The 12,467-nt window shown below is 55.7% G+C and overlaps 3 protein-coding genes across 17 annotated transcripts in view; 2 read left to right on the top strand and 1 right to left on the bottom strand.

Moving 5' to 3' along the window:
• Positions 1-57: 57 nt before the first annotated feature.
• On the top strand, positions 58-1,054 carry Mrps34 (mitochondrial ribosomal protein S34). 2 transcript variants are annotated; one of them, XM_003478460.4, is made up of 3 exons: positions 58-378; positions 465-507; positions 578-1,054. In XM_003478460.4, the coding sequence occupies exons 1-3, from the start codon at positions 58-60 to the stop codon at positions 868-870; spliced, it is 657 nt and encodes a 218-aa protein (XP_003478508.1). In that variant the 3' UTR covers positions 871-1,054. The 2 variants fall into 2 exon arrangements, with proteins under 2 accessions (XP_003478508.1, XP_003478509.1); XM_003478461.4 differs by having other exon boundaries at positions 560-1,054.
• Positions 1,055-1,255: 201 nt separating this feature from the next.
• On the top strand, positions 1,256-2,175 carry Nme3 (NME/NM23 nucleoside diphosphate kinase 3; the record flags this gene model as incomplete). Its single annotated transcript, XM_013141563.3, is given in 7 exon segments — positions 1,256-1,414; positions 1,509-1,610; positions 1,688-1,737; positions 1,739-1,786; positions 1,788-1,799; positions 1,884-1,980; positions 1,982-2,175. Coding segments are annotated over 7 exon segments (537 nt in total), but the record flags the coding sequence as incomplete, so codon positions are not given.
• A 36-nt stretch (positions 2,176-2,211) lies between these two features.
• Positions 2,212-12,467, bottom strand: part of Mapk8ip3 (mitogen-activated protein kinase 8 interacting protein 3) — a 45,281-nt gene continuing 35,025 nt past the window's right edge. For 11 of the 14 annotated variants that reach the window (XM_013141610.3, XM_013141612.3, XM_063226276.1 and 8 more), the window contains 20 exons: positions 11,768-11,849; positions 10,471-10,601; positions 10,188-10,244; positions 9,942-10,112; positions 9,001-9,127; positions 8,581-8,676; positions 8,314-8,472; positions 7,574-7,739; positions 6,568-6,750; positions 6,299-6,488; positions 6,066-6,185; positions 5,902-5,982; positions 5,755-5,822; positions 5,462-5,610; positions 4,915-5,086; positions 4,721-4,834; positions 4,519-4,557; positions 4,199-4,378; positions 3,945-4,094; positions 2,212-3,868 (listed from right to left, as the gene is read on the bottom strand). In XM_013141610.3, the coding sequence (XP_012997064.1) occupies positions 3,747-3,868; positions 3,945-4,094; positions 4,199-4,378; positions 4,519-4,557; positions 4,721-4,834; positions 4,915-5,086; positions 5,462-5,610; positions 5,755-5,822; positions 5,902-5,982; positions 6,066-6,185; positions 6,299-6,488; positions 6,568-6,750; positions 7,574-7,739; positions 8,314-8,472; positions 8,581-8,676; positions 9,001-9,127; positions 9,942-10,112; positions 10,188-10,244; positions 10,471-10,601; positions 11,768-11,849 (2,557 nt within the window). In that variant the 3' untranslated portion in view covers positions 2,212-3,746. The remainder of the gene's footprint in view (positions 3,869-3,944; positions 4,095-4,198; positions 4,379-4,518; positions 4,558-4,720; positions 4,835-4,914; positions 5,087-5,461; positions 5,611-5,754; positions 5,823-5,901; positions 5,983-6,065; positions 6,186-6,298; positions 6,489-6,567; positions 6,751-7,573; positions 7,740-8,313; positions 8,473-8,580; positions 8,677-9,000; positions 9,128-9,941; positions 10,113-10,187; positions 10,245-10,470; positions 10,602-11,767; positions 11,850-12,467) is intronic. The other 3 variants (XM_063226275.1, XM_003478453.5, XM_063226274.1) reach the window with 2 other exon arrangements.

The raw sequence follows: 12,467 nt of genomic DNA, 5'->3' as shown, positions 1-12,467 counted from the left end.
GGTGTGGGAGGGATCAGAGCACGCTAGTTTCCGGTGGGCGCCGGCCGGGCAGCAACGATGGCAAGGAAGAAGGTGAGGCCGCGGCTGATCGCCGAGCTGGCCCGCCGAGTGCGCGCTCTGCGTGAGCAGCGGGACCAGCCGCACGACTCACAGCGCTACGCCCTGGACTACGAGACTCTGACGCGGCCGTACACAGGCTACCGGCTCCCAGTACGCGCCTGGGTCGACGTGCGCCGCGAGAGCCGCCTCTTGCAGTTGCTCAGCCGCTTGCCTCGCTTCGGCCTGGGTCGTCTGGTTACGCGCAAGTCCTGGCTGTGGCAGCACGACGAACCGTGCTACTGGCGCCTCACACGAGTACTGCCCGACCATACAGCGCAGGTGCGCGATCCCAGTCCAGACCCCTGTTCCGCTCGAGCCCCGGGTTGAGCTGTTTTCAGAACTTACCCGCCCCTTTTGCTCCGCAGAATTTGGACCACGGGAAGGCCTGGGGTGTCCTGACCTTCAAAGGTGAGGCCGGGACTCAGGAGCTGGGTGGGCGGAAGCTGGAGCGCGTGAACAGCTCTGTTCCTTTCCTCAGGTAAGACAGAGAGTGAGGCCCGGGAGATCCAGCATGTTATGCACCACGACTGGCGGGTGGTGCCCAAGCACGAGGAGGAGGCCTTCACATCATTCACGCCGGGGCCCGAAGACGACCTGCGCTCCGTGCCCTACCCGCCACTGCTCCGCGCCATGATCCTCGCGGATCGGCAGAAAACTGGGAATCTTAGCGCAGAGGAACCCTTGTTGAGCCTGGAGAGGACGCACGCGGATCCTTGGGACTATCCTGAGAAACTGGAAGCCAAAGGCAAGGCCAAGGGCACCCCAGTTTAACAAACAAGGACCGAAATAGACGCTGAAAATCTTGCCTTTTGATGGGGGGAGGTTGGGGGGACTTTGATACAAGGACCTGAGTACAGGACCCCGAGGGTGGGCTGCAGGGCGCAGCGGGCTGGCAGTCAGACCACAAGAAGCTTCTTCCTCGCTCCTGGGCCCGGGAATAAACACTGTAAAAGGCCTGGGTCGTAGTTTCTTTTGAGCCTGCCAATGCGGGTTGGGCGTGGTAAGGTGCGGCGCGGCGCAGCCTGTTGACCCTGCGCCTGCTGGCCCTATTGGCCCCGCCCCGCGCCTGCTGTCACCATGATCTGCCTGGTGCTTACCATCTTGGTTCAGCTCTTCCCAGCGGCTGAGCCGTGGGTCTGGCAGGGGCGTGCAGTGAGGTGTGCTATGGAGCAGGCCTAATGACCTGCTCTCCTCAGCCAGTGGAGGCCTGCCTGAGCGCACCTTTTTGGCTGTGAAGCCCGATGTGGTGCAGCGGCGGCTGGTGGGAGAGATAAGAGTGCGGCGCTTCTAGCTAGTGGCACTGAAGCTGGTGCAGGCGAGGTGTGGCAGTGGGCGGTGCAGGGGCGCGCTGCTGGGCAGACTGGGCTAGGAACATGGCCCAGGCGCGCACGCGGATGTCCCTTCCCCAGGCCTCTGAGGAACTGCTGAGGGAGCACTATGCTGATCTGCACGGATGCCCCTTCTATGGTCAGCTGGTCAAATACATGGGCTCGGGGCCCGTGGTGGCCATGGTGAGTTCTCAATAGTGGATAGGCTGGTGCCCTGGTCTCAAAACTTTGCCCACGCTACCTCCCCACCTCCTGTGCAGGTGTGGCAGGGACTGGAAGTGGTGCGCACCTGGCACAGGCCCTTACTGGGCCACAGACCCAGTGGATGCCAAACCTGGCACCATCCGTGGGGATTTCTGCAGAGGCTGGAAAGTAAGGCCCACACAATTACTTTTGTACTGCCTGATCACACCCTACCATTAGCACTGCTCAGCTGGCTCCTGCTCTGCACCTCAGGAATTTGAGCCATGGCAGCGACTCCCAGGAGAGCGTGGCCGGCCAGAAGATGGAACTCTGGTTCCACAAGGAAGAGATCCTAAGCTGGGAGGACAGTGGCCTCGCATTGGCTGTGTAAGGAGGAGCTAGCCTGGCGGAAGACCACTCAGCCTGCAGAGCTTCTCTAGGCAGTGGGTGCAGGCCACGCATCACAGCTACTTTGCAGCAGAGCCACCACCCAGACCCATAGCACCTGGACTCACCACACTCATCTCACCCACACTTGTTTTCATAATAAATTGAGAAAAACCCACATGCTCACTGGTCTGATCCTGGGGAAGCAGAGGCATGGTGTCAAGACGTTTATTACATACAGAGCAGATATGTGGGTTCACTAGCAGGACCAAATAAAGCCTGAGGAAAATTGCACCGGCCCCTTTTTCCAGCTCCACCCACCCTCTAAACCCGTCACTTTCAGCTCCTGTGGGGACAGACAGGGACATACATCACAGTGGAGAGGTGGCAGGGTGGGTAGTGGGGAGAAGCCTGCAGCTGCACATAACTGCAGCCTATGGTGGCCAGCTGGGCTCATGGCATAACACCCTAAGATCTGTGCTTCTCTAGGGGGTGATGGGCAGCAGGGGCCATGCTGCCCTATCAGTGCCTTGGAGTTGGAGTAAGGCCTGGGCGGGGAAGGTGGGTAAGGAGGGCAGCCCAGGGCCTGGTGCAGTAGCCCTGTCTTTGTCCTCTGCTGGGCAGCCCCTCACCATTTGCTCTTCATGGGAGCAGGCCACAGCGGGCAACCCTAGGCACTTAGTTCGTGTCTGGGAGCTGGGCTCCTTGGAGCCCTGTGCAGCAGACAGACTCCAAGAGCACACCACCCCCATCAACCTGAGGCTGGAGCCTGCACTCTGGAACAACCCCCTTCCCCACCCTATTTTATCGCAAAAGAGAGGCCTATGGACCAACTTTTTTTTTTTTTTGAGACAGGCTGGCCTGGCTATGTCATTCAGGATGGCCTTGAGCTCAGTCTGTAGCCCAGACATCTTGAACTTACAATCTTCCTGCCTCAGCCTCCCAAGTGCTAGGATCACAGGTGTGCACCACCATGCCTGGTTTGGATCAATCCTCATCCCCCAGAAGAAACCAGAGACCTGGTAGGCCGCGAAATTCTACCCTAGGGGCCTCAGGGAGGGGTGTGACTCTTAAGATCTTGTTCTTAGGAGGTGAGCCTGGGCCCAAGGAGAGCCTGGAAGGACACAAGTCAGCAAGGGCTGGGCTGGATGGCACCTGGTTTGTCTTCTGAAGAAGCTGCCCTAGGGAGCCTGGACTGGGCTGAGGGACTGGATGTTTGTGGACAGGGAATACCCATAGAAGGCTGGCTAGGGTCCAGGCAGCCTGAGCCTCCTCTTAAGAGTAAGAGCTTGGAGGCCAAGGGACCCCACTTTCATGGGTAACATGCAAAGCAGGTCAACTCAGGACAGGAAGACTTGGTGGCTCAAAGCCTCTGGTCCTGCCATGGGGGTCCTACGAGTGGCAAGCCCATAGTGGGCCACAGCCACCTCAGCCTTACCCTTACCCTTTAAGACTAGATGACACTGGGCTGGGTGCCAGCCAGGTACTATTGAGAAGGTGTTCCCAGAGATTCTCCCCTCTCTGCTGGGGATGCAGCCTGCTCCCTGCTTCCCTCCCTGTTACCTGTATCACCCCTCTCCCTGCCAGCTGGGGGGAGGGGGCTGGACTTCAGGTCAAAGCTGCAAGTTGAGAGGTTAGAAGGGGGTGGTCAGGTTCCTGGCTGCCCCAGGGGAGGAGACAAAGGGCAGGCAGGCAGGGATCCTATGTACACATTGGCATCAGGCAGGGTAGGGAGTTGGGGCAGTGGCCTCACTCTGGGGTGTAGGACACCTGCCACACGATGATGTGACTGCGCTCCGCCTTGGATAGCACGGGCTTCACCTGGCTGATGTCTCCTGTACCTTCCTCTGTCTCATCGTCCTCTCCGTCCCCTAGAGGGTCACAGCAGTCAGGAGCAGCTCCTGGCTGCCAAGACCTACAACCCTGCCCTGGGCAGTGCCCCCTCACCAATGCGGAAGTCAATGTAGCCTTCACCACCACTCAGCACTAGTGCATTCTTCAGCTTCTGGCCCTCAGTGTCCACAGCAGGTGCAGCAGGCCCAGGACCCTCAGATGGGCTGTCTAGCACACTGCCATTGAGGGTGGCCAGCACATTCCCTGTCATGGGGGCAAAAGGGCTCAGTATGGCAGCCTCCTAGAGGGGTACCATTGTACCCCTGTAGAGTCATGGCATGCAGGGGAGAGCAGGGGTAACCCCTCACCTGGCACTGAGACAAAGAATTTGACAGCATCACGGTGCCCATGGAAGCAGAGCTGGGCCTGAGCCATGGAGCAGTAAGGGATGAAGCTGCTGGCTGATTTGTCACTGCTGTCATCCCCGTATACGTGGATGACGCCCCCAGGGCGGGTGCCCTCCCCAGATGTGGGAGATGTCTTATTGGCTGGAGATGAAGAGGACACTGAGCCATCTCATTTTCAGCAGGAGAAGAGGGAAGGTAAAGGATGGGAGAGAAAGGATAGGAGAGGAACAGAGTGACCACCTTGGGCTGTGTCTGGGGCAGAGGCAGTGGTGTGTACTTACCCCGGAGCCCTAGGAGCTGGCCTCGATGCAGAACCACAGCTGGTGAGGAGAGGTGGAGATGAGTACGGCTATAGCCAGGGTGGCTGGGCCCACCAGGGTGTGGATAGCTTTGTGTAGGGTCCCCCCACTCCATCCCAATGTGTGCCCTTTAGGAATAGCCATCACTATCTGTGCAGGTATCCTCAGGATAGGAGTCACTTACTCTCAGTCAGCGGGATGGAGATAACAACCCCATTGCCAGTGCCCACCCAGAGGCGGTTGCCTGCGATGAGCAAAGCTGTGATGCGCACAAAGGAGAAGCCCAGCTTGCCAGTGCCTGGGTGAGGGCAGGAGGTGCTAGGTCAGCGTGGCCCATGTCAGTATCCCCACCTTGCTCCCCCTAGTGCTGCCACTCACCCAGCATCTTGCTGACGTAAGGCTCAATGTCCACATCCTGCAGGTGCTGATGGGTGTGGGCATGGTAGAGCCGGAGAGTAGAGTCCAAGCGGATAGACACCCACACCCCATCACCAATCCATGCCAGCTGCCGAACCTGGCTCTCCCGCCTTGGATGGGCATCAAATGACTTCTGTGGGGTCATGGCAGCCAATCAGCGGGGCTGGGGAAGGAGAGAATGGGGAGGGGACCCTGAACCTGCCACAGCCCCAGGGGCCACCCCAATACCTATTTAGCACACTCTAGCCTCTGATCCAGCATCTGCATTGCTCCCAGGGGTCTAGGCCCTGGGTGAAAACCAAGCCACAGGAGAGATGTGTGTCCTTGATTTGTTTTAAGGGAACACAGCACATGGCAGGATCCAGACAGACTAACAACTATAGCCTAGGTGCCCTTTCCTTGCCCATGCCTTTAAACAAAGGAGCAATTTCTCTAAGTGGTTGTCCACTTAGCCTCCCTCTCCACTTGGGAGCCACACTGCTGGTATCCACTGCTGGTCAGCACTTGCCTCAATCTGCATTGTCTTGGGCTGGATGACGTGCACTTTGTTCTTGTAGCCACACCAGACGCGGTCATACACAACAGCCATGCAGCGGATGGAGTGGTGTGGGTGGCCCAGGTCCATCAGGTGGTAATTGCTTAGGTCCCATTGGCCATCTAGAGAGAGCCCATGACACTTGCTCAGGCGGGCCAGGGTCCTATTACTCATAGGTAGGGGTGGAGAACTCACCGTGAGACTGACAGCCCCAGGAGACCCAGGGGAGCACCCCTGCCAATTGTGGTAAGGCCACCAATCCTTACCCTCACCACGGTGGAAGATGGCCAGAGTCCCATCTGCAAGAGCCACCAGCACACGGCCTTTGACATGCCTAAAATGGGAAGGCAGTGAGCTGGCCAGGCCACTTGGGTCCCCATGTGACCCCCAGCCCTTGGTGAGAGGTCACATACACAAGGCTCAGCACAGAATCCTTCAGCTTGATGGAGTGCAGACACTTCTTCCAGTTGTTCACAGCTGAGTGCACATACAGCCTGTGGAAGCAGATTGAGGTGGGCATGGACACAAGTACAGGTAGAGCCAGGGAGCCCTCCAACCCTTGCCCTAGGCCGCCTACCAGCCATTCTGGGCTCCTAGCCACATGGTAGGCGCAGCACTGCTACTTGGTGCTGATGGGTCTCCAGCGGGCTCCGGCTGGGGCTGTACACTGTTGCCACCGACTTCTGGCCCATTCTCACTGCAAGAAGGATGGTGGATTCAAGGTGGCTCAAAGATTATCTGTGACCCTTGCCCTGAGACCCCTGCCAATCTCCCCTCTATTTCTGTCTTGCTGGATGTAAGAAAGCCTACCTGCCAGGTTGAGTACTAGAGGGTGGGGCAGGAGCAGGGTCTGTGAAGACATGTTCTGTGAGGGGCCCAGGCCGCACTGCAGCTGCTACTGGCTCGCTGGACCCAGAGTCTGGCACCTCTGTAGCTTCTGTGGCTTCCTCTGTGGACTGGGATGGGTTCACCTTCCCATTGGCAGCGGCAGCCATCTCTCCTGTGAAAGGAGGGTTGAGATCAGCTGGGCAGAGATGGGAGGAACAAAGTGGATGGAGAGAAGGCTGCCCAAGACTCACCTTGTCCCTTGTCCAGTACTGGGGTGTCCCCTCTAGAGGAGCAGTTGCTACGTGGCACATTGCAGCGAGTGGCACAGCCCACCAGTGTAATACCAGCCAACACACCATCAGTGCTGGAGTCCTCAGGGTTCATGTCACTGTCTAGGAACATCTCCCCTGGGGGGTAGTCACTGTCGCTGGCCGCTGGGAGAAGAGTCATAGCCTGTCAGCCATGCCAAAGAGCCTAATACTTCAAAGCCACACCAGAGCTCAGTCTCTTGGAGGCAGTGGGAGAGATGGGTACTATCCGAAAGGGCTAGTATGTCCAGGTTCTATGCTGAGCCGTGCAGCTTCCACAGCTGGCAGTTCTCTGGCTCCTTTGGGATAATCACATAGAGACCTGGGAGACCAGCAAGCTCATTCTGCTGGGTAAGGCCACCAGACCAAAGGGAACTGAGAAGTGAGGGTGTGGTCCTTGGAACAAACAGTACGTGATCACGTGACAAACCCTGAAGAACTTTAAGGAGCTGAGGTTTTATGCCTGAGACCTACTGGCCCTCATCACTCATTTTTCTTCACCAAGGAAATTACAGATGATGCTTCTCAAAGAGGTGGAACCAGACTCTGCTTATGCCCAGCTCTCCAGTCCTCAGTAAAGGAGTAGAATTTGGGCCCAATGGAGATTTACATTTGCCATACAGAAGTTTTCTTATTGCTTATACGCGATGTTTCAGTTTGGTCTATACTGTGCTCTACCTGTCACTTCTAATCAGCTGGGTGTAACATCAGGCTCTCCTCTGAGTCAGCACCAGCAATGGGCAGAACAAGACCACCAGCAAGGTTCCTCCTGGACTTGTGGTCCAGGGTCTCACTGGACTTGGCTAGACCACTTCCTACTGTCCATTCACATTCCTGGCAGGCCTACTGTCCCCTTTACTGTACATCCTAGTCATCCCATGGTAGAAATGAAGAACCACCCTCCTTGAACACCAGCTTTAAAGGGCTGTGCTCAGAGCCTAGGACTCACCAGGAATGCTGGAAATACACAGGACATGGGCATTGCAGACTGTGAACTGGTCCACAACGGTGCCTGGCTGGTTGGCATCGATAATCACCACCTTGCTGGTGGTCAGGGTGCTGGTGAGGATCCAAACTCGGCTAGAGGTGGCATCTGTCTCAGGTAGCTCCTTTGCCTATTTCAGAGCACACCAGATTAGGGCTGGTGCCTAGAAGTCTCCTGGGATCTCATAGGATCTCTCATTGACCATGGCTTTAGAGGACATGACTATCTTTGGAGTAGTCCAGAAAACTCAAACCCCATCTAGATGGTTCACTTCCAAGAGAAAGACCTGGTCCCCAAATTAAGCTGGGATATAAAATTACCCCTTGGCTCCAACCATGAAGTCTTCTGCCTCCTTTCACATTCAGCTCATTCCACTGTCTACTCCTCTGTATGAATCAAGAAGCACCTTGTATGTTCTTGACCCACAGTGGGCACTGAGGAGGGAGTAGCAGCCATTACAGCTCCAGGCACAGCCTCCTTCACTGTACTCCTAGTTCCTGGGTTCCTGGTGAGAGCCAGATACAGCTCTGCCCAGGCCTATCCTATAGAAAAGAAAATGAGCCTGACTTTGGAAGTGCCTGCCTCCTCTACTCAGCCTCACAGGGGGCACTATCCCAGAATGTTGTAGCTCTGTCAGCCCATCCTGTAGCAAGCTGTCCAGACAAGGCACAAGACAGGTGGCAGTAGGGCCTTGGCACACTAACCTTCTTCCTTTCTGGAGACGTGTGGTTGCTCTTGGGTTCATCTTCTACTTCTCGGTCACAAGTCAGAGGGTCACGGCCTGGTATAGGCTTGATTCCATTTCCAGAATCCTCCTCACTTGGCTTCCATCCACTCAGATTGACACCAGCAGCACACCACAGCTGTAAAATTAAATTAAGCCTGTAGGGTCTGACATATGGCTTCTGTGCCCACTTCCCAGATCTGCTGCTCAGCTTCTGGGAGTGATCGTGTGGGTCCTCTGGACTCACCTTCATGGTAGGGTCCTTCTCTACCAGAGGGCGGCAGTATACAGGCACAGGCACGTTTTTCATCCGTGTGTCTTCCTGGCCCCCATTTGGACTCAGCTGTACAAAGCAGGAAGGCACTGTGGGCACAAGGCCAGGTGCGGACACCCATCCTTCAGAACCCCAGGTCAAGCAAGCCTGCTGGCTTCTGGTTTGGAGCCTGGTTTTCCAGGCCTGAGCAGTGAGCAGCAAGGGCTGCAGAGCTCTACCATCCTCCCTCCTTCAGGGTTAGGGTCTGCCCTGGCCAGGCTAAAGGTTGAATGCCAGTCTGGCCTTCCAAACCCTCATTATGCCTCCCAACCCTGCACCCATGTCAGCCCTATCATCCCTGGCCATGTGCATCTTTCTCCTACACCCTTCTTCCATTAGTGCCCCTACACACACCTGCTTATACTTGGCGGGCAGGCTCCAACCACAGGCCTGCAACCTCCCATCATCGTTGCGTACATGTTCGCGCACCTGGCGGTACTGCTCTCGCTTCTGCTCCCTCCGGGCAGAAGATGTACAGTCACTGGGTGGGGAGGAATGAAAGGCTACATCCTTGATCAAGGGCCTGTGCAAGCCCAGGATACACAGGGCTCATGGGGCTCCCCTGTAGGGCATCTGCCCTGCCTAGAGTCTGTCTTTTGTAGGTCTTTGCCTTTTACTGGCTACTGAACCCTATCTGACAGAGGGTGGATTTCTCCAGCACAGGATTTGACCCTGGATTGAGAGGCCAATCTAACATCTGCCACTGTCAGGAGCCTGCTATGTTGCCTGGGCCCCAGGGCTTAGCTGGCAGAGACTCTACTGCAGCTGGCGCAGGATCCAGTCAGTGCTTCCTCACTTCAAGGTGTGTCTGAAACAGTTCCTTGAGGCAGTCAGATGTTCAAGTGCCCAGTGATACACAAGGCTCAGGGCCAGTCTAGGGGCCACAGAACTTAGCACAGCCCTTGGGAACTAAGGAGATGGGCTGTCAGAAAGTGCAGCCTTTGCCATACATAGTGATGCAGGCTGTAATCCCAGTTCTGGGCAAAAGGCTAATTCACAAAGATTGTTGAGGCACGAGGATTGTTGTGAGTTCGAGGCCAGCCAGGGCTACATAGTGAATTCAAGGCAGGCTGAACAACATAGCAAGACCCTGTCTCAAAAACATACAACACAACACAACAAAGAAAGAAAAAGAAAATGCAGTCTCTGACAAGGGGAATGCCCTGTCTCACCGCACAGCAAGGTGAAGGCCTGCCTTCCACATCTTGCTTTTGGGCCTAGCAGAGAAGGGCTCTGCCATTCATCACACCCTCTCCTTGCAGGTCAAAGAGAGGTGGAGGCTATGGAACACTCACTCATCAGGGAAGAACTCCAAGGGCCGGCTGCCTGCTGAGATCTGGCACAGGGCATGGCTGCGGCGCTGGCTGAAGCTGGCAGCGGTGGGTGACTTGTAGTGGATGTTCACTGAGGGGTAGGACCGTTTGGCTGGAGGAGGGCTGGAGGAGGAGCTGAAGAGGCGGCTGAAGCTGACAGTGGAGGCACAGGGAGTGAGTGGCAGTAGCTTTGGGGAGCCCACCTGTCCCCCAGGGTGCCCCACTCACAACTGCCAGATGGTGGACTTCTTTTTCTCCTGGACAGATGGGTGCTCTCGGGATGCTCTACAGGGGAGGCAGGAGAAGGAACTTGTTAGCCTTCTGGCATCCCTTGCCTGGGACTCTATCAGACAAAGCTGGCATCTTTACAACCCCCTCCAGAAGGCAGTGAAGGTCAGGCTCCACTCAGTCATTTGAGATAATGCACAGCCCCTCACTCAGGAACCACAACCTTAACTGGAGACATGAACTCATCTCTGGGGTCTGTGGAGTGCAGGGGAGCAAGACCTACCTAATCATCTCGGTCCACCTCACGGCCTCCTGTAGCTCCATCAACCGTTCCTTGTATTGGTTACGCTCCATGAGCACACGCGCCATCTCTACCCTTGTAAAGCGGCGGCGCTGGGCCATAGGGATTTTGTCCTGCAAAGGGAAGAGGGTGCCATGGCTCAGCTGAGTAAGGAGAGCTCAGGTCAGTCCAGACACCTCACGTCCTCCTGGGGCAGCTAGATGTCCTAGGTAAGGACATGACCTCCAAATGTGGGATCTAAAACAACATCCTGCAGAGCTCAGGCAAGTGACAGTGGAATGGATGTGGGTAGGGGATGTGGGTAGATGTGGTGGGTATATTTGTCTCCTCAGAGCTGCCTGTTTCTAGAAAGCCCTATGATCCTTGAGGGTAAAAGAGGTGGCCCTTTCTACAGGTTCCTGATCCCTCAAGCAAAGAACAGGAAGGACTGGTCCATGTGAAATACAAGAAGGAAAGTTCTGGGGAAGAACTTGCCAGCAGAGTGCTTTAGGTTTGAGTGACTTGAGCGGAGTCCCCATAGCCCTGGTCTGTGCTGGACAATACTGGAAGACCCAATAGAGCTGCAGGGAGTAGGGCACCCATGGGGAGGTGCCCTGCCCCCTCTTGGCTATACATCTAACTTTAGATATGGAAGGGACACTGGGGGTCTAGGGAACCACAATTCACCTTAGGTTTTGTTTCTCTTGGACTATTGGAAGTGGGGGCTGTATAGCATGGGCAGAAAATAGTGGCTGCCATTTCTTGAACCCTTGACATAGGACCTTTATCTTCACACCCCCATGGACTGAGCTATAAAGTGCTAAGATCAAGGTTTGGTGTGACTCCAAGACCACAGCCTGCTTTAAGGCAGATGGTCTGTCATAGGAGTGCAGGGTGCTCATTCAGGTTCTACTGGAGGCTGAGGCTCCAAACTAGGGGCCTGTCTCACCTAGATTGTAGGTGGCTTTCCTCAGAATACTGCAGTTCCCGGGCAGAGTACCTGGGAAGGCACAGCAAGTGCTGGCACTGACTCTGCAGACTCACTTGAGAGACTCACTGCAGACTTACTTCACCAGGATTAGGGCTGGAAAGGAACTATGGCTCACTCTACAGTGGGACCTTCTAAGACGGTGGCTGTAACACCACAAAGCCACAGAGAAGAGGTGGCAAATAATGCACCAGGTTCAGAGGTCACACAGGACAGATGGAGAGGGCCCAAGAGAACTGATAAGCCCCAGGAAATCCACCCCACACCCTTGCCCACCCACACCCATGCCCACAGGTTAATAGTGAAATATACCAATTCTGTACAGAGATAGCTGCTTACATCCTCCACCTCTTCTCTGGGCTCGCGGCGAGCAACGACAGCCTCAGACTTCACTCTGTAGGACAAAAGAGGAAACATACTGAGTAAGGGCCCTGCAATGCCTTCACAAATGCCTAGGCTCAGGGTTTGCCCCACAGGGACCCCAATGATGGCTCTAAATGATCTGGTCAGTTACCTGTGGTCAAGGAGGCCCTACACCCTTGCCTCATATGTCCATAAAGCCCAGACTTCTGGGTGTTCTGACCAAGGAAGAGGTAGTGAAAGTTGGGAAGGGGCCAGGCATGGCTGTGCACACCTGTAATTCTAGCACCTGAGAGGCAGGACTGTCAGAAGGCAAGGTCAGCCTGGGCTACAACAGTGAATAGAGGCCAGCCTGGATTACATAGCAAAAGTGTCTAAATAAATAAATTAATAAAATGGTGGGGGCACAAAGAGCCAAGGACACTTCTGGGCAGGGTAGATTAGACAAGTCCTGAGCAGACTTGGCTCCCACTGGCTCTCTTCAACATTACCCCTCTCATCACAACAGGTCTAGAGCCAGGACATAGGATTCCAGGGGCTGGCAGGTTAGACCTTGGCTGATCTGAAGACTGGCAAACTGAGGGGATTTAGGGTACCAGGACAGCCAGAACCTCCCGCTGGCTAATGAAGGAATAGTGTGAGAGCTGCAGCC

This window comes from Cavia porcellus, unplaced genomic scaffold, assembly GCF_034190915.1.
Source record: "Cavia porcellus strain 051 isolate PalLab524CR breed Dunkin Hartley unplaced genomic scaffold, mCavPor4.1 scaffold_16, whole genome shotgun sequence".
Taxonomy (NCBI): Eukaryota; Metazoa; Chordata; class Mammalia; order Rodentia; family Caviidae; genus Cavia; species Cavia porcellus.
The sequence above is the reverse complement of the archived record's forward strand: the minus strand, read 5'-3'. Positions and strand labels throughout refer to the sequence as shown.

Excerpts from the sequence above, each read along its gene's own strand:
- Mrps34 (XM_003478461.4), top strand. The coding sequence starts at position 58 with ATGGCAAGGAAGAAGGTGAGGCCGCGGCTGATCGCCGAGCTGGCCCGC. Across the intron at positions 379-464 it reads TGCCCGACCATACAGCGCAG|AATTTGGACCACGGGAAGGC; the intron begins GTGCGCGATCCC and ends TTTGCTCCGCAG. Across the intron at positions 508-559 it reads GGGTGTCCTGACCTTCAAAG|CTCTGTTCCTTTCCTCAGGT; the intron begins GTGAGGCCGGGA and ends GCGCGTGAACAG.